Here is a 23846-nt window from a genome sequence, read left to right on the forward strand (position 1 = left end):
TCTCTAACGCTATCGCGTTAATGGAATGTGCGCGTGCGCTCGGGTCCACGCTCGCTTGTCCCTTCTTCGTCTTCGCTGCTCTTCCGAAAGAATATTTAACATCGTTAGCGCACTCCTCCTGTGTGGAGCAATGCTTGAATATATCTTCCAAGGTGCGCTTAGTGAACACAAACAGCACAAACGAAAAAAGTACAGGACATAAGGCAACGAGCGCAAACTACCAACTGGTTTATTGTCTGAAAAAACGTAACCCCAAGAAAGGGGTGTGTCAAACGAGCATGCGCAGATACTCTTAAAAACGCAAACGGGGCAGGGCGATAATGCGGGGGGGGGGGGGTAAGAAGAAAGGAAAAGTTGAAAAAGGAGGGTAAGGAGGGAACGCGATCAGAAGAAGCAAGATCTAATCAAAATTAGCTTGTAATTTTCGCGAAATCTACCTCAGCCGCTGTAAGGACGATAGAAGGGGCACTAACACAAGCTTCCTCGCCTTCTTCCATAATTTTCAATGTCTCTAAGATTTCTCGGACCGTTTTATCTTCGGAGCGGGCTACTACAGCTGTTCTTTCGAAGAAGGCTTTACATGAACATTTCTTGCAATGTGCCGCTAAGTTACTAGCGGCTGCTAGCTGCTGGCAAGCGTACCGATGCTCTCTTAGCCTTAGGTTAAGGCATCGTCCCGTCTGTCCGACGTACGACCTACCACATGATAACGGTATCTTATACACCACCCCTTTCGTGCACTCTACGAACCTGTCTCTGTGTTTAACATCGCAAATTGGCTTTTGGTTCATTTGACCTGCATTGACCATTTTGCACAAGCCTTTCAGCTTTTGTGGAGCTGAAAAGATTACGTTAATATCGTGTCGCGCAGCGATTTTCCTCATTCTATGTGAAAGACTGTGTACGTATGGCAACACGACAGGCCTCTTGCTTTTATCTATAGGTATTTTAGCTATGCTAGGGTCGCGTTTTAGTTCTCCTATCTGCTTTTCACAAATTTGTGTGATCATTCCTTTAGGATAGCCACTGCTCTGAAGTCGCTTAATTTGGGTTGCTACGCTTTCTTCTACCCTGTGGTGGCATGATTTCGCAAGGGCTTGCTTCAGGCACGTGGTTGCGATTCCTCTTTTAATTATTTTTGAATGCCCCGAATCGAAAGGAAGAAGCCCTTTCTCCCCGCGCACATTGTACGACCAACAGGTATGTTGATCCCCCATCTCGATTTCTAAGTCAAGGAACTGTAATTTACCTTCCACTGGGAGTTCAAATGTGAATTCCAACCCTTTATGTGCCCTTTCAAATGACTTGACAACACTCTGCGGAGTAAATGTGTCTTTCATGTTTCTTTTGGTGCAAATTAAATAGTCGTCGACGTATCGGAAACATGCGATAATGCCAATTTCGCGTAGACTATCCGACATCTCACGGTTACCCACTGCCAAAAACAAATCTGATAAAACCGGCGCAACGCAAGAACCGATTGGGACACCCTCTTTTTGGACGTATAAAAGCCCTTCATGTTCTATCACAGTTGAGTGCAGATAATAGTCCAAAAGGTCGAGGAAACCCGCGACACTGCACTTGCATAAGTCCTGGAACTTGGAAATCCCGAACAGGTCAATGGCGTCCTCAACTGCCCTGACAGTCTCTTTCCTCGGGATATTGTAGAAAAGGTCTTTGACCTTTTCTACAATATCCCGTTGACCGTTGCCTTATGTCCTGTACTTTTTTCGTTTGTGCTGTTTGTGTTCACTAAGCGCACCTTGGAAGATGAATCAACACCAACTAGCCCACCTTATAGCTCTTCTCAATCGCTTGAATATAGCTTGCTGCGTCATAGGAGTATATATGTGACGTTTATTAGATTTCTATAAAAGTGGAGCAATTAGTGGAACCGCAATAAACGTTAACCCGGCATAAGGCCCGTATCACAGGAGCACACATACAATGTTCATTACCTTGTTATTAATTAGGTGCCACGAAAATTGACTTTGCACTGACACGATGCATGCATCAGTCAGTCGGTCAAGAACTTTATTCATCGGTCCTGTAGAGTTTAAGCCGCCGGGGGATCCGGGGGGGCCACCCTAGCAGCCGCTGCCGTAGGCGACGCCCTAGTCGGGGCGGGAACGTGATGGCGTTCCGCCAGTTCTTGAGCCCTCTGGACTGCCTTGAGTTGTTGGTGAAGCTCGGAGCTCCTGAGTGCCTATAGGATCTTTTTCCAAAGCAGTTTCAAGAACTGGCACGGGTCTGTGGTAGAATACTTGACTGCCACGCAGAATGCCTGTGTCCGATTCCTTTTTATTATTTCCAATAATGTTTTCAACGCGGCCAATGCCACACTTTCTTAACGCCCTAGCGTTGAAATTACCGATGAGTGCTCTCGACGTTCCTGGGTAGATCTAAACTGTAAATCACCGGTGGCGCATACACGCATACCGCGGCCCGTGGTATACGGGTATGTGCCAGACGTGACCTGAGTAAAGAGTTTCATGATGTCCATCATAGCATTTTCGCGTTATTCATGTCATGACTAGGCAGTCAGGTTCGCCATACCCTCATGCCATCCTATGCCAATTTTGGTCTATACTATATTAAGACGACAACAAGAGCACCCAGACGTAGATAGATAGATAGATGGATAGATAGATAGATAGATAGATAGATAGATAGATAGATAGATAGATAGATAGATAGATAGATAGATAGATAGATAGATAGATAGATAGATAGGTAGATAGATAGATAGATAGATAGATAGATAGATAGATAGATAGATAGATAGATAGATAGATAGATAGATAGATAGATGGATGGATGGATGGATGGATGGATGGATGGATGGATGGATGGATGGATGGATGGATGGATAGATGGATGGATAGATAGATAGATAGATAGATAGATAGATAGATAGATAGATAGATAGATAGATAGATAGATAGATAGATAGATAGATAGATAGATAGATAGATAGATAGATAGATAGATAGATAGATAGATAGATAGATAGATACGGTCAAACCGCACTTGGTTCGCTAAGAAATCCTTCGCATTTAAAAGCGCTGTGTCTTCTTTCTTCTTAACTCTGTGCCCCTGTGTCCGCTGCAACATTTCTAGGATAATAAGAAGTTTGTGAAGTTAGCGAAGTATGATACAATATAAATGGAAAGTATGGTATTCGATACAATAATTGCAGTCGTATCTTTTATCTGTACCTGAAGTTCTTTGCCCTGAGGTACTTTGCCCAGCACTGGTACAGCAGGCAATTGACGGTAGTCCTTCTTCAGATGACTCAGATTTAACAGTAGTCCGAGATCAGATCTGACTGACTGCTTGCCCATCCAGAGCACGCTACTAACACTTTTATACTTTCTTGAATTATTACTGGATATACCGTGCCGCAATTGCATTTCTTCTGCCTTCTTCTACGTTGCAATAATAATTTCTGGGTTTCACGCGCCAAATAGTCAATATGATACCAGGCCTTCTATAGTGGCGGACTCAGGATTAATTTTAATCACATAAGGCTCATTAACGTGCACCGCAAGCTAAGCGCACGAGTGTTCCTTCTCTCTTTCGCTCCAGCTATTTTATTTGGTTGCTGTTGCTCATATCGTCTGTTATAGTCACGTCATAAATGTTCGCTTCTTCTCGCCACTCATTGTTCCCATTGCCTTTGTAAGTTTGTATTGTACCACATTCTGCCCTACCGTAGTTTATCAATTGAGACCCCTAGCGCATTGGTAAATAATAGTGTAAATTACGGTTACACACTCACAATAAATGATCTAATGTATCCGAGTGACATCGCTCAAAGTTATCACTTCATGCAGCAAGACTGCAAAAGGCAACCTGGCGTCGGTAGAGACCGAGCCTACCACCTTCACATAACCCGTCCAATGTTTTAGCGATTAAGCTTAAGCGGCGGTCATCCTCCTCCCACTTTATTGAGCGTCTCTGGGTATGTAAACCTGCGAGTGTTAGTCGCATTATTCGATCATTTTTGGCTGAGCCCCTACCGGCGGAAAGTTGTCTTTTCGTCCACTTTAATTTCTTTGCATTTATATTACAATAATTAAAATACAGTTAAAGAGTACAGCTGATGTCCCCTATACCTTCCTTGACTTCATTTTCTGTTGGTTCATTGGGTTTGTGTCTAACGAAGACAGAACGAGCCCTTGATCCATTCCGCATCTGGCGTTCGATAAACATTTCACGCTGCACATGCAGGGACCGACAGTCGTAGGCCACCACGAATGCCGTTTTGTTTGATTATGTGGCTACATACTTTCGACAGAACGGCCTTCATTTATCAGATTAACAATAAATGTTCCTGTTGGATTTACGAAGATGGTGCGGTTGCACAACAAACTTCTTATTGCGTTGTTTCTACACCGAAGCATGTTTATTGTTTTACTGTTTCACACGTATGAAGAGCATGCGCAGTACTTCGAGTGAAAAGTGGTCAATTCCTGAGGGGTCGATAATTGAAGAGTAAGATGCACGAAAAGCACAGTTCATGACAACCACGAAGGAAGAAACACTGCTGCCACTGGAAGTGGGCTGAAGGGGATGAAAAAGCGTTCGCTGTAGTGGCGAAAACCTAAACCTACGGCTCCATTATCGCTGATTCCGCCGGGCACGAAATTGTTCATTCCAATCAGAACGTCTTGACAAGATGGCTGGTACGTGATTTTAGCTTGTTTTTTTACCATTTCCTGGTATGGTTTAAAACACTCTGTTTCGTTCACTACTAGTATGGAGGAGTTTTTCACCCGCAGTTCAAACGTGGTCTCTTGTCCACCTGCATAAAAAACGTTTCACGACGTCACAAAAGTTCTGAGGTGCCACCTGACAGTTCATAACAATTATGCTGATACTTAAACTGCACATCCATGTTGGTATTCTTTTCAAGGATGGATGCTTTTTCTCCATTTGCAAATGCTTTATACAGTCAGAAACTAAAAGCAAAATGGGATGAAGGAAATTTGTGGCATGTGATTGTTGAACGCCTCCCTGGCGAGGAGATATACAAACACAACCTATTTCACCATTGATAAATACGCATGTGAGGCATGTAATTTCCCGCATCGTGTAGGCGCACTAAGTTTCCGAGATTACGGAGACATTTGCAATGTGATAATCTGTTCAAAATCTCCTCACGGATATAATCAGTTCTGTGTGTCAGCATCCTGTCACACATTTTAGAACAAGCTTGAGTGAGTAAAATACCAAAGAAATTTCTCACAGATTGTGCTGTGTAAGAAACCCGCATGCATGTTTCTCGAAGCAAGACTATAAAGCCGCGAGACCTTATTATTGCGCAGGCAGCAAGGTCACAGCTGCGTTGCCGCTAGGATCACACATTCACATATGCGGGAGCTGTGTTTGAGATATAGCTTTTGTGCACTAAGTGCTAAAGCGGCTCCATAGACGTGCGCTTAAAGCTTTTCTTCAGCGGCGCCTGGTCGCCTTGGTATCCGCTACCTAGACTCTGACTGTGTTCCCGATTTCAAGGATTGTGCTCTTGTCATTCGTCATGGGGACCGGCTGACACGTAAAACCTGGAGGCTTTCTAAATGGCACGGCCAAGCTGTGGTTTGTAAGCAGGCCTTCGATTGCTTTCTCCGATAATGACATTCTTTACCCCTCACAACGTTGCACACGTAATGTGCACGGTATGCAGTCATGGTAGCGACAGGTTGTTTATATTATCATCGTTTCATTATTACCTTGTTAATTCCTTCATTTCGATGTAGACTGCGCAAGTATATATTGCGCGCTGTTATCGAAGAAACATTTCATGTAGGTCAGCGCTGTATTCAATGCTCCTTGTTTTGCGCTCTTTGCATTCTATGCTGTTGTGCTGATCGCGTTTTCGAGCATGTGCAGACACTTTATGATGACTGCATATATGCGGGCATTGTTATTATTGTTAGAAATTACTGTTTTCACATTTGACTGTGCTGGATAAAAATAAAACACGTACTCACCATTTACCATATCATCAACCGCAAATATACCGCACAGGTTGTCGATGCTTAAGTACACTAATGTTTCAACATCTAAAGGAGGGCCATGTTCTGCAATAGAGATGGAACGACCATATGCCACACGTAGAAACTGAAATTACGAAGTCGCACTTCTAAGTCTACAAAAAAACTTCCTGTGCTTTCTCCCTTTAGTTTTTTGGCACTGCCTGCGCCCTTGCCCATGGCTTAGTCGCAGCGATAGTACATACTTCTCACGCAGACGCGCAAGCCCCAGCTAAATCAAAATCAGATTAAAATGTGTAAAAGTAGGCAGAGATGATAAAGCTATAACGCAATTATTAACCGCTCTAATGAGCCAGGAAAAAGAAAGGAAACAGAGTGGGGCTCTGACACTCAACCACACTCTTCAGACATATCCAGTTAGTAAAGAAGGTGTCAGACGTGTTCAAAAATACGCAGCTCATGTGCTCTCTGTTATCACTGTTTCTATTGCACTCCCTGTTCTCATCTTGACGCGTTTCTGGCGCTAATATGACATGTCGAAAGTACGCTATGCGTGATGTCCAACCCAACAATCCTCACTAATATGTCAACTGTCTGTTCGTTTATTTTATTATTTATTTAATACATACTGCGGACACGAAGTCCATGCAGGTTGGGTAGAACACATTATGTCAACAGAAGTATTAAATTGAACGATACAGTTTTGAGCTCGCATACAAAAAAGCAACAGAAAAAACAAAAAGAAAACACGTTTATAAGGTGACTACTTGAACAATGCAAGTGTAAAAAGTAAAATAGTAAAATAGTACAGCGTTTATAGAGGTAATTTGTTCCAATCGTTAATGGTGCGTGGAAAAAAAGAGTATTTGAATAGGTTCGTTCGGGCAAAATAGGGAGTTAGAGCATTCGGGTGATGTTGGCGAGTACGCCTCGTCATTAGTGAATTTAGATAAACTGCCGGGTCGAGTGTTAGTTTGTTCGTAAGTGTTAAGCGGTTTATTGGACGGGACTCGGCGACAGTTCGCTATGGCGACAGTCAAGGCAAGCGCACGGGCTCCGAGAGCGAGCGGCGTTTTTATAAGAGGACGACCCACTAGGAGCCGCTGGAGAACGCAACCGTTAAACAGTACCAATTGCTTCGCCACAATTACCCCGTGTACGAAAAGGGAGCCGTCCGGCGACCTAACAGCTCGTCACTATGAGTGGGTCATAGTAGGCCTTGAGGCGCTCCACGTTGACTATGTCGCGCCCTCGACGGCGCATGTCCGAAGCTGGTTCGATGAGTTCGATCAAGTAGTTGACCGGGGATGTGCGCTCGACGAACGGGTATGGGCCTTCGTATTTCGGCAGCAGTTTTGAAGAGAGGCCGCTTGCAGTGGTAGGGACCGAGAGCCATACGAGTGCTCCAGGGAGGAACGTAGGCTCAGAAGTGGTGGTGCCATCGCGAATGCTCTTCTGCAGCTCTTGTTCCTGCGTCGTAAATGTCTTGGCAAGCTCGCGACACTCTTCAGCAAGCCTGGCTGTGTCAGAAATAGGCGCACACTCAGATGGATCCGGCTTGTATGGAAGTATCGTGTCGATGGTGTGCGACGGGTGCCTTCCGTACAGTAAGAAGAAGGGTGAAAAACCAGTAGTGCTCTGAGGGGCGGTATTATAGGCGTAGGTGACGAAGGGCAGAATGGCATCCCAATTTGTGTGATCGGCGGCGACGTACATTGACAGCATGTCGCCGAGCGTGCGGTTAAAGCGTTCGGTTAGGCCATTCGTCTGCGGGTGGTAAGCAGTAGTTTTGCGGTGAACAGCATGGCACTCTTTCAGAATGGCTTCCACGACTTCTGATAAGAGGACACGGCCTCGAGAAGCTCTTGGGGTGGACCGTGACGCAGTATGAATCTGTGTAGTAGGAAGGAGGCAACATCGCGCGCTGTAGCCGCTGGGAGGGCGGCGGTTTCGGCGTATCGCGTTAGATGGTCAACAGCGACGATGGCCCAGCGGTTACCAGCCGAAGTCAGAGGAAGTGGTCCATACAAATCGATGCCCACGCGCCCAAAGGGACGGTTAGGGCAAGGTAATGGTTGTAGACCTGCTGGCGACACGTGCGTTGCAGGTTTTCGCCGTTGGCAGTCGAGGCAGGAGCGAACGAACTTCTGCACGTAGCGGTACATCCCACGCCAGAAGTATCGTTGTCGAATGCGGTGGTAAGTTTTGGATACCCCAGAGTGCGCGCATTGCGGGTCAGAGTGGAAGGCTTCGCATATTTCAGAACGCAGACTGCGGGGTATCACTAGTAGCCACTGGCGGCCGTCGGCGTTGTAATTGCGTCGGTGCAGGAGGTCGTCACGAACGGCGAAATGGTGGGCTTGACGACGCAACGCGCGAGTGGATGGTGTTGCCGACGGATCAGTGAGCAAGTCGATCAGCGACGTGATCCACTTATCCTTGCGCTGTTCGGTAGCGATGGTGTGAACGTTGATTGAAGCAACAGCCATGTGAGGTACTGAGCAGGGGGCATTGTCGTCAGGCAAGGGGGAGCGCGAGAGGGCGTCGGTGTCAGCATGCTGGCGTCCGTTGCGGTACAGCACGCGGATGTCGTAGTCCTGCAGGCGAAGTGCCCAGCGCGCGAGACGGCCTGAGGTAGCTGGTAGCTGGTAGAGTACGGGATCGAAGCTCCAGAGGCATCGAATGGGAGCACAGCACTCTCCACCAATTTGTTAAGCGGTTTATTGGACGGGACTCGGCGACAGTTCGCTATGGCGACAGTCAAGGCAAGCGCACGGGCTCCGAGAGCGAGCGGCGTTTTTATAAGAGGACGACCCACTAGGAGCCGCTGGAGAACGCAACCGTTAAACAGTACCAATTGCTTCGCCACAGTAAGTAACTGTGAAAGAAAGTCGAGCAGCAATTTTTTTTTCGACGGGATTCAAACGTCGGAATATCATTAGACTGCTAGTTCAGTTGGTGAGTCGAATGTTGAAAACTTGTTGTACACCAACCGGATAGCCTGTTTTTTAATTCGCTCGAGCTCTTTTATGTTGCATTGTGGGTAGGGGTCCCATGCGATGCAGGCGTACTCGAGCTTCGGTCGAATTAAGTAGTTATAGGCGAGAAGTTTAACAGAGGCTGGGGCATGTTTAAGTATGTGTTTAATAAAACACAGTTTGCGGAAGGCAGATGAACATATGTTTTGCACATGAAGGTTCCAGGACAGGTTGTTGCAAATAGTAACACCTAAATATTTATAGTTAGTTACTTCTTTAAGTACAGAGACGCCCAGCATATAAAAGTAATTTAGAGGTGTTTTCTTTCGGGAAATTGGTAGAAAAACACTTTTTTGTACATTCAAGGTCATCTCCCATTGATTCCACCAATGAAAAATGTGACTGAGGCTTTCATTTAGATCATCTTGGTCACTAGCGCGGGTTATATCTTTAAACAACGCACAATCGTCCGCGAAAATCTGATTTCAACATTCGGCTTAACAACATCAACAATGTCATTGACGTACAAGAACAAAAAAGGGCCCAACACACTTCCCTGCGGTACCCCAGAAGTGACTGGAAAACAGGCCGAATGGCGCCCACCTATGTCCACGAACTGCTCACGATTGTTTAGGTATTCAGCGATCCAAGAAACAAGTATTTCAGGAAGACCATAGTTCTTTAGCTTAAATATTAGTTTAAAATTAGGTACCTTATCGAAAGCTTTACTAAAATCGAGAAAAATTAAACCAATTTCGCTATTACTATAAATAGTAGAAGCAAAAGTGTGAATGACAGTGACTAGTGTAACTGTGGAATATCCCTTTCTGAAACCGTGTTTAGAGCTGGTTAGAATTTTTTTCTCTTCAAGAAACTCATTCAGGGCTTTTGCAATAATATATTCAATTAGTTTACAGCAAGATGACGTTAGTGATATAAGACGATAGTTTTCTAAAAGGAGACGATCGCCTTTTTTAAAAATGGGCACCACTCGGGCTGTCTTCCAATCTTTCGGCAAGCTCGAACACGACAAGGAAGCATGAAATATAATAACGAGGTACTTTGCAAGAGGTTCGGCATATTGGGGAAGAAAAACATTTGGAATATTGTATGATCCGGAGAAAGTTTTAGTTTTCAGATTAAGTAGCATTGAGAGCACTCCAGGATGGCTAATAAAATTTGAAAAATTTGTAAGAGCAGCGCCGACAACTGGGCCTGCGGGATGACCATCAGTTGCAGCGGAACATACACTGCTGAAGTATATGTTGAATTGTTCAGCAATGCCTATTTGTTCATTAATAATAACGCCGTTAGCAGCAACCTCGGACGCTGGTTTCTTATTTTCGCTTAAGTAATTCCAAAATTTAGTCGGGTCGGTTTTAATAAAACCTGGTAGCGTTGAACTCGCCTATTTAATACCACATTTTCTAAATAATAATCGAGAAATTGCTAATATGATTCGGGACAACTCTTCGACATATAGTTTCCGGAAAAAAGTTAAAGATTACCATAAGTTTAGCTCCTAATCTTCTCTTTCTATTGTACATTTGCCGTCTCTCGATGTTTTTTTTTTATTATTTATGTTTTATGTTTTTCTTATACTCGGTTTACTGTTTTGTAACATTGACCATCATCATGGCTCGTATAAACATTCCCATGTCACGCATTATTATTAGTGTGTACCGAAGGTAACTACTTTACTTATTCTAGTTTGATCGCCTGTATGCCTGTGTTTTGACCTTCTTTTCTTGTTACATGTACTTGCGCATGTGCCGCGGCTTTCCACCCCTGAGCAATGTATGGGTAGGGGGGCCCTTGTCAGGCAGTTGCATCTGCCTTTAGCCCCTTCATCCCAGACAATGTCTGTCTGAATAAAGTTCAAATTCAAATTCAATTCAAATAACGTTCTTTTGAGCGATACAATGCAGTTGCAAGGCATTCGTTGACCTCTGCTTATGGCATGTGGTGATGCCCTTTTCTTTTTTAATGTTTTCACTTTACGTTTGAAACGTATAATTGCCTGCGTCATCCACGATGTTTCGTTGTGTACTTTCTTTCGTTTGTTAGGGACAAACTTGTCAAGGCAATACCGACACAGGAGGAACAAATTACGTAAAATTGTCAGAAAACGACAGTTTTAACGATAGGACACAAAAAAAAGAATTTCATGAATTCGGAAGGGGAACATGTATTTGTAGTTTCATATACACCTAAAACAAAAGACACCAGACTGCTAGAGATATTTTAGTTGTTAACGTGTTACATCAACCGCTGGTATTTCTACACAAGTGCATGAACGTTCAGAAATAAGACATCGTTGTTGACCTCCAAGTTGAATCACCTATGAAGAATAACCGACACAAGTACCCTCAGGCGGTGGGATTGGGGTATCGCCGGTTGGATTGCCTTTGTTTTGTTGGCAGCCCACAAGCAGTTAGGGTGCCTTGAATTAGGCACCTATGTTTCTGCTCGCCACAATAAATATTTGCACAGTAAGATTCGTTTACTCGAATGAGCCGTTCGTCTCCAGTCTTCCCCATTAAATAGAAAGCATAGGTCTGAATCGTAGAGTTTCTAGGCAGCGCTATATTAATCATGTCAGCTAATCCATTCTATACACCACACTCCATGATAGCAAAAGTACACTATTTGTGATGGCGCTTCAGTCATTATACTGTGGCCTGCCTCTCTGCGCCCCCTGTAGTATGCGTCAGAAAGAGCAATCTCAGACATGTCCCGTCATCGCATGGTTGTAAAGACGAAGGACGCAGAAAGCCAAGGCGGTAACGATGAAACTTCTCTCTTTTGGGCAAACTTGTGCCCAGGAAAAAAAGCGATTCAAAGTACAATTAACACTCGCCACGCCCTCATAGCATCAATCACAGTCGTCGGCCGCCGGTAATCTTGTCGTCGGCGGAACGCGTCATCTTTTATACGTGAGTGGTGGATCATTCCAGCGTTGTCGCTGGTGCTCGCGTCAGATCTAGCATAAACTCGACTACTCGTATTATGCGTGCAATCTTATCGGAACAGTTTAAAACAATCGACATGTTTCTCAAACACTGCGGTGCGGCCTGATATGAGCACTTATAGCAGTCATTTTGTTGGCGAAACCTGAACACATATAATAAAGAACTGAGCGCGCGCGGCTATAACACAGCAGAGGTAAGTACGTGGTCTAGTATTCTAATATGTGACATATTGTAATCCAAGGGGACAAGTGCTATGTGTTTGGAGACAAATATGCGCTTGAGAATACGTATAAAAAACAAAGAGGAAATGTGGAAATGTGCGGCAGCAGCAAAGAAACCAACCTCGGACGCTGACGTTCATCGCATTGTAAATCTGGACGTTGGCTCCATCTCGAGCACTCTTATGGTATAAGTGTCCTACGAGAAACTTCACCCAGTCACTGAAGAAGAATACGGCAACGTTTTAAAAAAAATTACACGTTTGTAAGCATTTGAAACTTACTTTACAATAAGCTTTCGGTGGGCAAGAAATCTCCGAAAATACACGTACTCGCTGTCTATATTATCAACAACATCCACCTTGCAGTCATAGCCTGTCCTCGTTGATGTCGTCATGTAAGACCATATCGGATCACTTGTGTTCAAAAACTGCAAGTGCATGAAAATGTTGATGGGGGGTAAATCAATATACGTACTTTTTTTTCAGCGCACAGGCAGGATCTACAAACAGTGCGGGCTATTGATTGACGACGCTTCATAGAAACAATGCATTTCAACGTGTATACCAAATATTCTATGAGTTAAGTAATAACTACAAATGAGGCATTCTTTGATTTGTTGAGCCGTAGGTCTGATTCATTTTATGGCCGACACAATCGTTGTAAATGTGTATTTAAACGTTTTTTCTTCGTTCATGAATATGGTATCTCATTTGGCAAAAGAGCATTCAGCAAATGTAGGTACAGTGAGAGGCCCAGAGTTAGGGCAAGCTACTTTAAAGTGTGACTTCTCATATGACACCTTGAAACAATGAACTGTGGACGAAATTATGCAAATAAAGATAACTAAACAGCAATAAAAACATGTCTGATCCCTTTGTCATAGAAATCGGTATAACACGAAAGCGAAACGTGTCTTCACAGATGTACTTGAGCGTTTGTCGGGCACTCTTTTGCCCCAATGGCGAAGGAATGAACACTATAGCAACAAATTCTAATGTCGCGCGAAGTACGCCAAGCGAAGTGTCCGTGCTTGCGCGCCCTGTCTTTTTAGAATGAATACTTACCAACTAGCTCAGCTCTCTGATATTCTAAGTACGCCCAGCAGCTCGAAACTTGCAACGCCCTGCTCCAGCCGAAAGGACGCACGGAACGAACATACAGAAGATGAGCGCGAACTGTAAGAGTTGTAACCTATTTTTGTGTAAGCAGCGCGCTTCTATCGCAGAAGCGGCCGCTACAGTGAGCGAAGTGACCTTCATGCTCTCAACGCAAATTTGCGGTGAAAGACGCACAAACCACCGCCATCAAGAAATAAGCACGCGCACGAGAGACCACGCCCTGTAGAGGCGTGCACTCATCGCGATGCGTGTGGCGTCGATCTTTAAAGCGCACTCTTCGAGGCCTCGAGGCCTCGAGGCCTTCACGCTCGTGTACCACCGATCTCTGAGTACCGCCGGCAAATTGTGTAGATAAATAGCTCGCCGTTAGGATGGCGAAGAACGTGCCGTCTGTTGCCTAATCGTTTCGCGCCGCGCGCTGAGGACCGAGGGGTCGTAAGTTGGACTCCCTGTGACAGAACTTCTTCTAGTTTTTTTTCTTTGCCATTGTTAGTCTATATTTTGCAACGTCATATCCGTGGTGGAAATACGCAAGTGGAGCCGTGGTGTACCCCGGCATAAAGCGCTTTCGTGTTAAATATTATAACAGCAGCAGAACGATAGCAAAGCAGCAACACAAACCTGACAGTTTCAAAGAACAGTGACAGGGTGTATATCAATTCCCTGTACAGGGAGGAAAGGCAAGGATGTAGAATAAATATAGCGCTAAGTCGCGTAAAAATGCCAACTGGATAATTTAGTGTTTAGCCAAATGAAAATTACTTAGATGTTTAATCATCGAATAAACACACCAGTAACTAGCAATGACGCGCTTTCATTTTGTAACGTACGTGTTATTTTTATCGTTGCATATTGATGTTGAATAAGATTAATTCAACAAATAATGTTAGGTGCAAAACAAACCTGTTTTCTTCTCTCAGGAAAGTAACATGCACCAAGATAAGAATTCATTTGGCCATCGACTACGGTAAACTATTTCCTGTGCGCATTCATGTCTTCTATAGCAGACATGATAGTGGTATCCATGAAGCCTTAGAATAAAATGTTCAAGCCTCTGCCTGTTATTGAGAAAACAGCCTCTCGTTGAGAGGCAGCTTTGGCTACAAGTTTCAACGACTCTAATTTCTTTGCTTAAGTTTATGCAACAGCTACGAATGATCGCAAAAAAGAACTCCACAACCTTATTGAATAGGCATATATTCACGCCTGATTTATACAATCCGCTGTTGCATTATAGAGCAGGAGTAAACCCTAACAATCTGGTTGCAATGGTGTTTACAATTTACATTTTACTTTCACAGATGTATATAGCCTTGCATTTTGTTCATTCTTCCAAGTTGGCCTTTCTATCGAACGCCAGGAACAGATAGCGAACGTACTGGATGACAGATGTCATGTCTTTCATATACACTGAGCTCTTTTAGGCATACCTGAATTTGGACTCTTCCGCACCCAATTGAGATCTATACTGAACAACATGAAAAATACGCGCGATGGCATATTGCTTCGAGGAGGTTTCAAATATTGGTTCATGCTGTGTAAACTTCTCAGCAAAGCCTACCTTAATGATGTCAGGGGTGATTTGTGAAGAAATCCGACCATCTAATCTCAACGGTGCAATTACGAAGGCGTACACAAACGCTGAAATTATTACATCCAGCTGCATAGTGACAGATCTGTTATTGCGCTGATGTAGAGGTGGGTTGCTTAACCAAAGTCTGAAAGTACAGCAACCGAGCGTTAGACTTTCATCACAAATATTTCCGCGTGGTGGTGACGGTGACCAAACAAACAGTGGTGTCCTTAAAGATTGAGTTACTCATTGCACGAAGTTGTTTCTTGCAAGAGCAACACTCGAAGCTTAGAATAACAGAGGGCTGATGTAGTTGGGTGATTCCACGAGAGATCGAACATGCCTGTCCGGTCGATATTTTTGTTTTGCCTGGGTTTTTCATATGTTATGTGGGCACATTCAAAGTGCGCGGAACCGAAAATTTTATTTCCAAGAAACGCTCCCAGCGCGCCAAAAAAATATTTGAAGGTGGCGGGCGGGCCTCCTGTGTTTGCTCACTGCAATGTTTTCGGATGTCACGGCCGAATTTAACGCGAACTATAAATATTGTGTCGAAAATTTTTTTGCTGGTTTTAATACGCATTACTGTGAATTACATCCATGCTTTTTTTATGCCGTCCTCAAAAAGAAGAAAACGTGAAAAAATGGCAAACACGGCCGAAATTAAAAAAAGGGTCCTAAGTTTGAGGCGCCTTGGCGTCTTTGCTATTTCAAACAGAAACTTGAAAACAATGTCAACTATAGAAAAGAGCCTTTTCAACATTTATACGGAAGATCATTTTCCTGCAGGCAGCGCAAAAAAAGAAAAAAAAATTGTTAAAGAAGCGAGTTTTTCGAAAAAGTACATTTTCAAAAAAAAAAAAAAACTTCGGTCTCAATTTTGACGACAATTTTTTATCGAAGAGGGCATATGTCAGTGAACACACGGTTTTAATATCATATGTCCTCATTTGCTTTGTTTACGAGATATAACTGGCCAAAATGACCCTTGCTGTGTGTGCTCACTTCAGTGCGACTGATGGTTGTTATTAGCTTGCATTGTGCGTAAATCTCAGTTTTAATTATTCTGCTGCAGCAAAACCTTGCTCTGGTGGCTTTTCGTCAAGAAAAATGTGTTCTCAGATTTTATTCGTGTCTAGCGTGTGCAAACGTGGGCTGCTGCCGCCCTCTAAATGGCTAACGTGTAAACAGTTTGCAGCCTACAACCTCGCCTACAATCATCAGAGGAAAGATGGGCGCGCCCTTTCAAGATAGCAATCGCTTCTTCTTCCTGAAAAAATGCCTGGTCTACCTCATCGCGGTTAGATGTAGACAGGTTTTCCTTGATGAGCGTAAAGCAATGCAAGCAGACTTCGCAGGTGTCGCGAAGATCCTCAGCCTATGACAGTAGCTTCTGGAGGTAGGCAACAACAAAAAGGGCATAGAAAAATATTTCCGCAACCAAATTGTTTTCCTCAGCAATCTTCTTTTTGTGAATGCGTAAATTATCGGCACAGAATAATCGGACGTAGCCATGGGCCGCGCTCATCGCGTGTAGTGGACAGCTAGACCTAGAATAAGTCGAAACGTTTATACTGAACGGCACCGCACAAATTATCTCACATCTGCGCAGCTGCCAGAACTGCTCACGGTTTAACATTTTATGACTAGGGGTGTCTAAGCGCTTTGGGCTGTAATAATTAATTTGTAGGCCACACTCATTGTCAAAACTAAGGGTAATGTCCGTCTGGCGCCACCTCTGCTCTCCTCGACGTGGGAAATCACTTTAGTAAAGTGGCAACAAAACATCATCAATTGGGCAGCTTCGGCCACTAATGGCTTAATCATGCCGCACCGTGCACGTTTTCTGGCTGTTGAAACGCTGAGGTAAAGGTCGAGATGATACAGGAAGACGTTATCTGCGACGCCGAAAATATGTGATAGCGGGAAGTGAAATAAAGGGCTCGGAAATGATTGAGCTAACTTTTTACAAATGTTGTTTAGGCAGAGTGTGCGTCGAATGGGGAAGATGGTTCAAGCGTACACTGCACGTAATGAAGGGAAGGAAGCAGGCAGTGAGAAAACAACTGCGTAACAGCGCGCCGGCTGATTGTGGTATTTAGTTACAGATTAAGCTGGCCTTCGCTGCATACAGATGCTTTATTCTATGTGCAAGGAGAGTTTTGACAAAGTGACCTAAACCACGTGTTCGCGGTGTCTCGCGTGCTTTTAAATAGCGAATACTGACGGGCTAATTTGAGGTTGTAAGCTGCAAACTGCGTACGCGTTAGGCCTTTAGAGAGGGGCAGCAGCCCACCCCGGCACACGCTAGGCACAATTAAAGTTTTAGAATACATTTTTCTTGAGGACAAGACACCAGAGCAAAGTTTTACTGCAGGAAAATAATTAAAACTAGATTTGCGTGCAATGCAAGCTGATGACAATTATCACTCGCACTAAAGTGAGCACACACAGCAAGGGTCATTTTGGCTCGTTATTTCCCCTGAACAAAGCAAATGAGGACGTATCATATTAAAACCGTGTATTCACTGACATAAGCGTTCTTCGATAGAAAATTGTCGTCAGGATTGAGACCTGAGCTTTCATTATCTTATTTTCGAAAATGTGCTTTTTTGAAAAAAACTCGCTTCTTTAACTATTTTCTTCTTATTTTGCGCTGCCTGTAGGAACACGCTCTTCCGCATAAATGTTGCAAAGGCTCCTTGAACTACTTGACACTGATTTGAAGTTTCTGCGTGAAATAGGAACGGCGCCAAGGCACATCAAACTTAGCAAACTTTGTTGATTTGGACCGGGTTTGACATTTTTTTTCACATTTTTTTCCATTTGAGGACGGCATAAAAAAGCATGGTTGTAATTCACAGTAATGCGTATTAAAACCAACAAAAAATGTTCGACACATCATTTATAGTTCGCGGTAAATTCGGCCGTGAATTCCGAAAACATTACTGCGAGCAAAAACAGGAGGCCAGCGCCGCCACCTTCAAATATTTTTTTGGCGCACTGGGAGCGTTTTTTGGGAAATGAAATTTCCGGTTCCGTGCACTTTGAATGTGCCCACATAACATATAAAAAAAAACCAGGCAAAACAAAAATATCGACCGGACAGGCATGTTCGATCTCTCGTGGAAACACCCTTTAGAGGGCGGCAGCAGCCCACTTTCGTACACGCTACAACTAAATAAAATCTGAGAACACACTTTTCTTGATGAGAAGCCACCAGAGCAAGGTTTTGCTGCAGCAGAAAAATTAAAACTGAAATTTACGCACAATGCAAGCTAATAACAACCATCAGTCGCACTGAACTGAGTACACGCAGCAAGGGTCATTTTGGCCAGTTGTATCTCGTAAACAAAGCAAATGAGGACATATGATATTAAAACCGTGTGTTCACTGACATAAGCGCTCTTAGATAAAAAATTGTCGTCAAAATTGAGACCGGGGTTTTTTTATTTTATTTTTTGAAAATGTACTTTTTTGAAAAAACTCGCTTCTTTAACTATTTTTTTTCTTTTTTGCGCTGCCCGTAGGAAAATGTTTTTCCGTATAAATGTTGCAAAGGCTCTTTTCTATAGTTGACATTGTTTTCAAGTTTCTGTTTGAAATAGCAAAGGCGCCAAGGCGCATCAAACTGAGAACCCCTTTTTGATTTCGGCCGTGTTTGCAATTTTTTCACATTTCCTTCTTTTTGAGGACGGCATAAAAAAAGCATTGATGTAATTCACAGTAATGCGTATTAAAACCAGCAAAAAAAATTTCGACGCATCATTTACAGTTCGCGTTAAATTCGGCCGTGAAATCCGAAAACATTGCTGTGAGCAAAAACAGGAGGCCAGCGCCGCCACATTCAAATATTTTTTTGGCGCACTGGGAGCGTTTTTCGGAACTTAAATTTTCGGTCCCGTGCACTTTGAATGTGCCCACATAATATATAAAAAACCCACGCAAAACAAAAATTGCGACCGGACAGGCATGTTCGATCTCTCGTGGAATCACTCACTTGGTAAGTATTCATTCTAAAAAGACAGGGCGTGCAAACACGGATACAAGAAACAAGTCGGGACACCACAAACGCCACAAACACCACAAACTGCATTTGTGGTGTCCTGACTTCTTCCTAGTGTCCGTGTTTGCGCGCCCTGTCTTTTTAGAATGCAACTCGAAATACAATCAAGTAATACCCTTAGTACAATGATAGCAACTACACGTTCGTCGGTTGTCAATAGTCAGCCGAGCGGATAAAACACGTCGGCATTTATTCAGGTGGCAACGCACATTCTAGCATTATCGCTGGTGCTCTAGCGTTATAGCTGGTATGTTCGAAGATATACTCGCCCACTCGCGCCGTGCGCGCAATATTACCAGTGATTTGACGTGCGCCGAGCGACAGCATCTTTTGCTTTTAGCCAGTGACACACAGTCATTTTCAATATAAAAAGAGCGTACGTATCAATATTTACATGCAATAAAGACAATAAACGTCTGTATAGCTTCGTACCGGCAGTAAATTGCCAGCGGCGTTAGCTCAACGCATTCCTCACGAGCTGCTCAATTAACGTCTTGATAAAGGTGCCTCTTACTTTTCGGTGCATTGATATCGTTTAGACGCTAATAAAATGAAAATTGCTTGGTTTCACGCGTATATAAGCCAAAATTCGTTTTCAGGCACGCCGTACTTTAGGACTCCTTGTTCTGCTGCACTCTCTGGATGCACGTATTGCGCACTGATAGCCATGTGCGCAGGCATTCATCATTTTAACAACAAGAAAATGCGCGTGTCCCAGTCTAGATTGAATCCACACCCTCGAGATCCGCCACGCAACGCAATCGCCACTTGGCTGCCATAATGGGCTTCAAAGACCACAACTTTTCATAAGTGACCTAAGTTGCTGGTAATGAGTATGGCTTTTTGCTTATTTGCTATTTCAACTTTCTTATAATAGCCACGAATTGGCGCTACACATGAAGACAGGCATTTCACATCTAATTGATCACTGTAGAAGTGGAGATGTTGGTGGAGCCAACAGTTCGACAGGAGGACTTGCCTTCGTCGGGACAGTGCTTGCGTACATGGGCAGCGTTCTCATGTTTACCAGCCTGTTCTCGCTCGTCCCATCTACATCATTAAAACTGTTTTCACCATTCCTTATTTCCAATATGTCAGCATCATATATTAAATAAACGTTCAGCATCGTCTGGGACATTGTAAGCTTTTATAGCTTTATAAGTTGAACTAACACTATTCTTTTGGGCGAGAAATTCTTTGTAAGACAGTGCGTATCATGAAGACAGCAGCAATGGGAACACAGACGCAAAGTACGACGATAGCAAGGCGTCAACTCCGCATTAGCGTTTTAAATAACCGTCTACTCATGGTTGGCGCACCCAGAGAACCCTAACCGTTAACTATTGGTTAACTATTGGTTAGGACAATAAAATTACAAAAATAATTCAATCGCCCATCAATCTAAGCCACTTCTTTGTGATCTTTGTTGCTGATTCATTCACACTTGCTGGACTGCACCTGAAGGCGTCCAATATGAATTCGTCGCATATTTACTTATTTTATTGTTGTATAATGCACAGCGTATTGAGCGTCGTAATAAGTGACGACATGTTCATGATTATGTCACCAGTCGTTAAATACTAAATATTTTTTTCACGCAGTCTCACATTACAATATTCCCTCCCACAAAAAGTTGTGGACATCTTGTGACGGTTGTTTATCAGGAAAACCGAACTTTAAAAACGTAATACGCACGGACCTCGACGAAGTCATTTGGCGTGCAATTATTTTCATCTGGGTTATTTCACAACCGTAACCTGGTGAAAGCCCTGGCAGCAAATATGTATTTGGCCGAAGTTGACCGAACGTTGGCAGAAGTTATGATGTGGGGTTGGGGCTGCATTGGTCCAATGTCGGCAAAGAGGGTTGCTAGCCGACATTGCATTGTCATGCACAACGCATATTTATACAAAATACACATTTTTCAGTAATAAACATCTCATTCGTGTCTAAACAACCGACTATGAGGACGAACCCGAAATATTCGCGTTTTCAAACAATCTTAACACGAAGCGCACAAGCTTAATTAAGCAAAACTGCAATTCGGCCTAGTTGAACAAATTCATCCTTCACTTACTCGCGCTAAACACACAGGGACAAGAAGAGGTCGCACCTGTCCTCGTAAGTCTCTTCTTGTGCCTGTGTGTTTCGCGCGAGTAAGTGAAAGCTTATTTAGTCGCTGAACGGCGCCTGCCCAGCTCTTTTGATCTAATGCCTCAGTTTTTTTATATCTGTAAAGTAATCATTCTAAAGAATGCACAGGTAGGCACAGTCATGTATAGACATTGTCTAGTGCAAAAAGATCTGGTAGTCTAAAGGCTCCTAAATTGAGCGGCGTAATTAAAGCGCTGTTTTAGCGCTCATATGATCCCCGTGGGCCCACGTTATCGCGGAGATACTATGTGTAACTCTGCGCAACTATGTGTAACTCTGTGCTATGTGTAACTCTGTGCTAAGGGGAAACCACGGACATCGCTTAGAAGAATTCCCCTCGTCCGGGTGCCGCAATGCGGCGTGACGCGTGAAGCGCGAGTAAAATAGTAACTCGCGCTATGAATGAGCAACACAGCCCGTTGCTCCATTATCACTGTGCAGGTTTGTGAATGTACTGATAATTCAAAGACAACAAAACAGAGTAACAACATCAGCGGTACGGTGGTCAGTTTATTTCCTTTTCCCTGTGTTAGAGCTGTATTTCGCTCAACACCGTAGCTTGCAACGAACCAACCCATTAACAATATTACTTTCGTTACAAGGTTTTAGATGCGAAGTATCTATCGCTCGGGGGTATGTAACGCGGCGTGGTAATCCGCACACGGCGTAGTCCGCACTCACACTACGCATGCGCGACTCTCCTATTTCCCTCTCTCCAACAGCTGCGCGTTGCTCTATCCACTTCTCTACCCGCACCTGCTTGCCCTTCTCCTGCATTCTCGCTTCTGATCTCACGGCGCATACGCTACTCTTCTCCTCTAGTCTCCTCTCCTTCATGTGGTAGAGCGCTGCGCGCGTTCAGTCCAGCACTTGCCTCGGTTGGTTCCTCTGAACTGCGGGCTCGACATGCCGAAATTCTCTCCTGTGCAGCGCCGCGATGCGGGCCAGCGAATGCGCGTCCCTTCCCCCTCTCTCTCCTCTCCTATGCTGCATCTCTCTCGCGCGCCTGTCGACCGCGTTCCCCACATGCCCTGTGATAATTAACGGCCAGGCTACAGGGAAGACACGACGCGCGTAGTGTTCCTCTTCGCGTTCCACGACGCGAGGTCGGTAGCATGCCCAGCGAACGCCAACGGAACACGATCGTGCAAGTGCTCCGGCTTCGCATCGCCTCATGGTCCCCTTTAGCGGGAGATGGTGTAATTTTCTTTCATTTTATTCAGAGTGACATATGTAGTCTGCATTGAAGAATCATCAAGCATGAACCTAGCAAGAATGACAGATTCCACGGTCTCCAAAATGTCACGTTACACAAATACTATGGCGATTCACCGTGAAGAATGAGTCAGAGCAAGAACACACAGGTCAAAAACACGGCAACAAACGAACACACTAAAGAGAACACAGGACAGAGGTGCTGGCGTGACGGCAGCACTTTGTTCTCTGTATTCTTCCAATGACCCATCGTTCGCTCTCTTTCGTAATAATATACGAATGCCAACCAGGCCAGCTAAGAACTCTTGCACCGTCTTTGTGTCTCTGCTGCTGCTACCTTACTATCTAGTATAATTAGCATATTAGAGAAAGTTTGGATATAAAAATACCGATATGTTATTGAAACAGTCTAATAATATTGCCTTAAGCAGCAAAACCAGCTTAACAACTACGTTTAGCAGCACTGATTACTGTAAGACAGCAGCTATAAGCGAGCTAATCTTAGAACAAAGGTATGTTTCACTCACCCCTCTTTTTGTGCTGGGCAGCAAAGAAGCACGGCAGCCTTTATATCCCCTGCTTGCCACATGTCAGAGTGTTCGAAATAACTGCAAAAGCTTGACGGCAGCAATTAACAAAGCCTGCAGCAAGACACGCGCCTAAAAAAGCCAGCCGTGAAAGTTGGTGAATGGTTTGTACTTTCGAGAACACTGACTTGCCCCAGAGACACGTGTTTTATGTTTTACGTAATCAAGGAGTGGCCAGAGAAGAATACATAACTCCTGCTGCGCGCCGTGAGTCGCAAAAGAGGTCAGATTATGCAAGCACTTCGCAACAAGGATTAGTGCAGCACAATACGGCTTTGTATTGGCCTTCTTGGGTGTTGAACTTGGACCGCACGTATGTCGTAAATAATGCATAGCGCACAGACTTCACCTCTTTGCCAGGCTGCGTTTGCATAGGCTGCAAACGCTGCCTTTGCTGAAATGTTGACCCGCCATTGTGGTCTAGTGGTAATGGTGCTCTACTGCTGACCCGAAGGTCGCGGGGTCGAATCCTGGCCGCGGCGGCCGCATTTTCGATGGAGGCAAAAATACTTGAGGCCCGTGTGCTTAGATTTAGGTGCACGTTAAAGCACCCCATGTGGTTAAAATTTCCAGAGCGCTCCACTACGGCGTCCCTAATAACCACATCGGGGTTTCGGAACGTTAAAACCTAAATATCATTATTCTTATTAGTTGCTGAAACATTGAATTACGTAACTTGTAATAATGGCTGTTCAAGCACTCGGCAGTGCTAAAATGGTAATGAAGCTGGGCGAAAAGACAACCAACCTTCTGCAAATACGCACCTAAAACACACATTTCAGCTTAACTGCGGATTGCTCCACCAATTGACCTTCTGCGATTTCTGCACCTAAGTTCACAAACACAAATTTTTATGATCGTTAAAACTCACAGGGTCCCTTATGCATTGGCCTACGATGACTGGAATGTAAAAACTATTTTTAACACGAAAGTGTTATATGCCGGGGTCCACCAAAGCTTCAG

At 44.1% G+C, this 23846-nt stretch overlaps 1 protein-coding gene across 2 annotated transcripts; it reads right to left on the reverse strand.

Moving 5' to 3' along the window:
- Window positions 1-4361: 4361 nt before the first annotated feature.
- Window positions 4362-22922, reverse strand: LOC119373297 (uncharacterized). 2 transcript variants are annotated; one of them, XM_049410731.1, is made up of 5 exons: window positions 22824-22922; window positions 12452-12597; window positions 12292-12389; window positions 5997-6086; window positions 4362-4807 (listed from the first exon to the last, which is right to left on the reverse strand). In XM_049410731.1, exons 2-5 carry the CDS (start codon window positions 12562-12564, stop codon window positions 4521-4523), a joined length of 588 nt encoding a protein of 195 aa, XP_049266688.1. In that variant the 5' UTR covers window positions 12565-12597; window positions 22824-22922; the 3' UTR covers window positions 4362-4520. The 2 variants fall into 2 exon arrangements, with proteins under 2 accessions (XP_049266688.1, XP_049266687.1); XM_049410730.1 differs by lacking the exon at window positions 22824-22922 and adding an exon at window positions 14850-15001.
- Window positions 22923-23846: the final 924 nt, after the last annotated feature.

This window comes from Rhipicephalus sanguineus, chromosome 11 (assembly GCF_013339695.2).
Source record: "Rhipicephalus sanguineus isolate Rsan-2018 chromosome 11, BIME_Rsan_1.4, whole genome shotgun sequence".
NCBI classification, from domain to species: domain Eukaryota; kingdom Metazoa; phylum Arthropoda; class Arachnida; order Ixodida; family Ixodidae; genus Rhipicephalus; species Rhipicephalus sanguineus.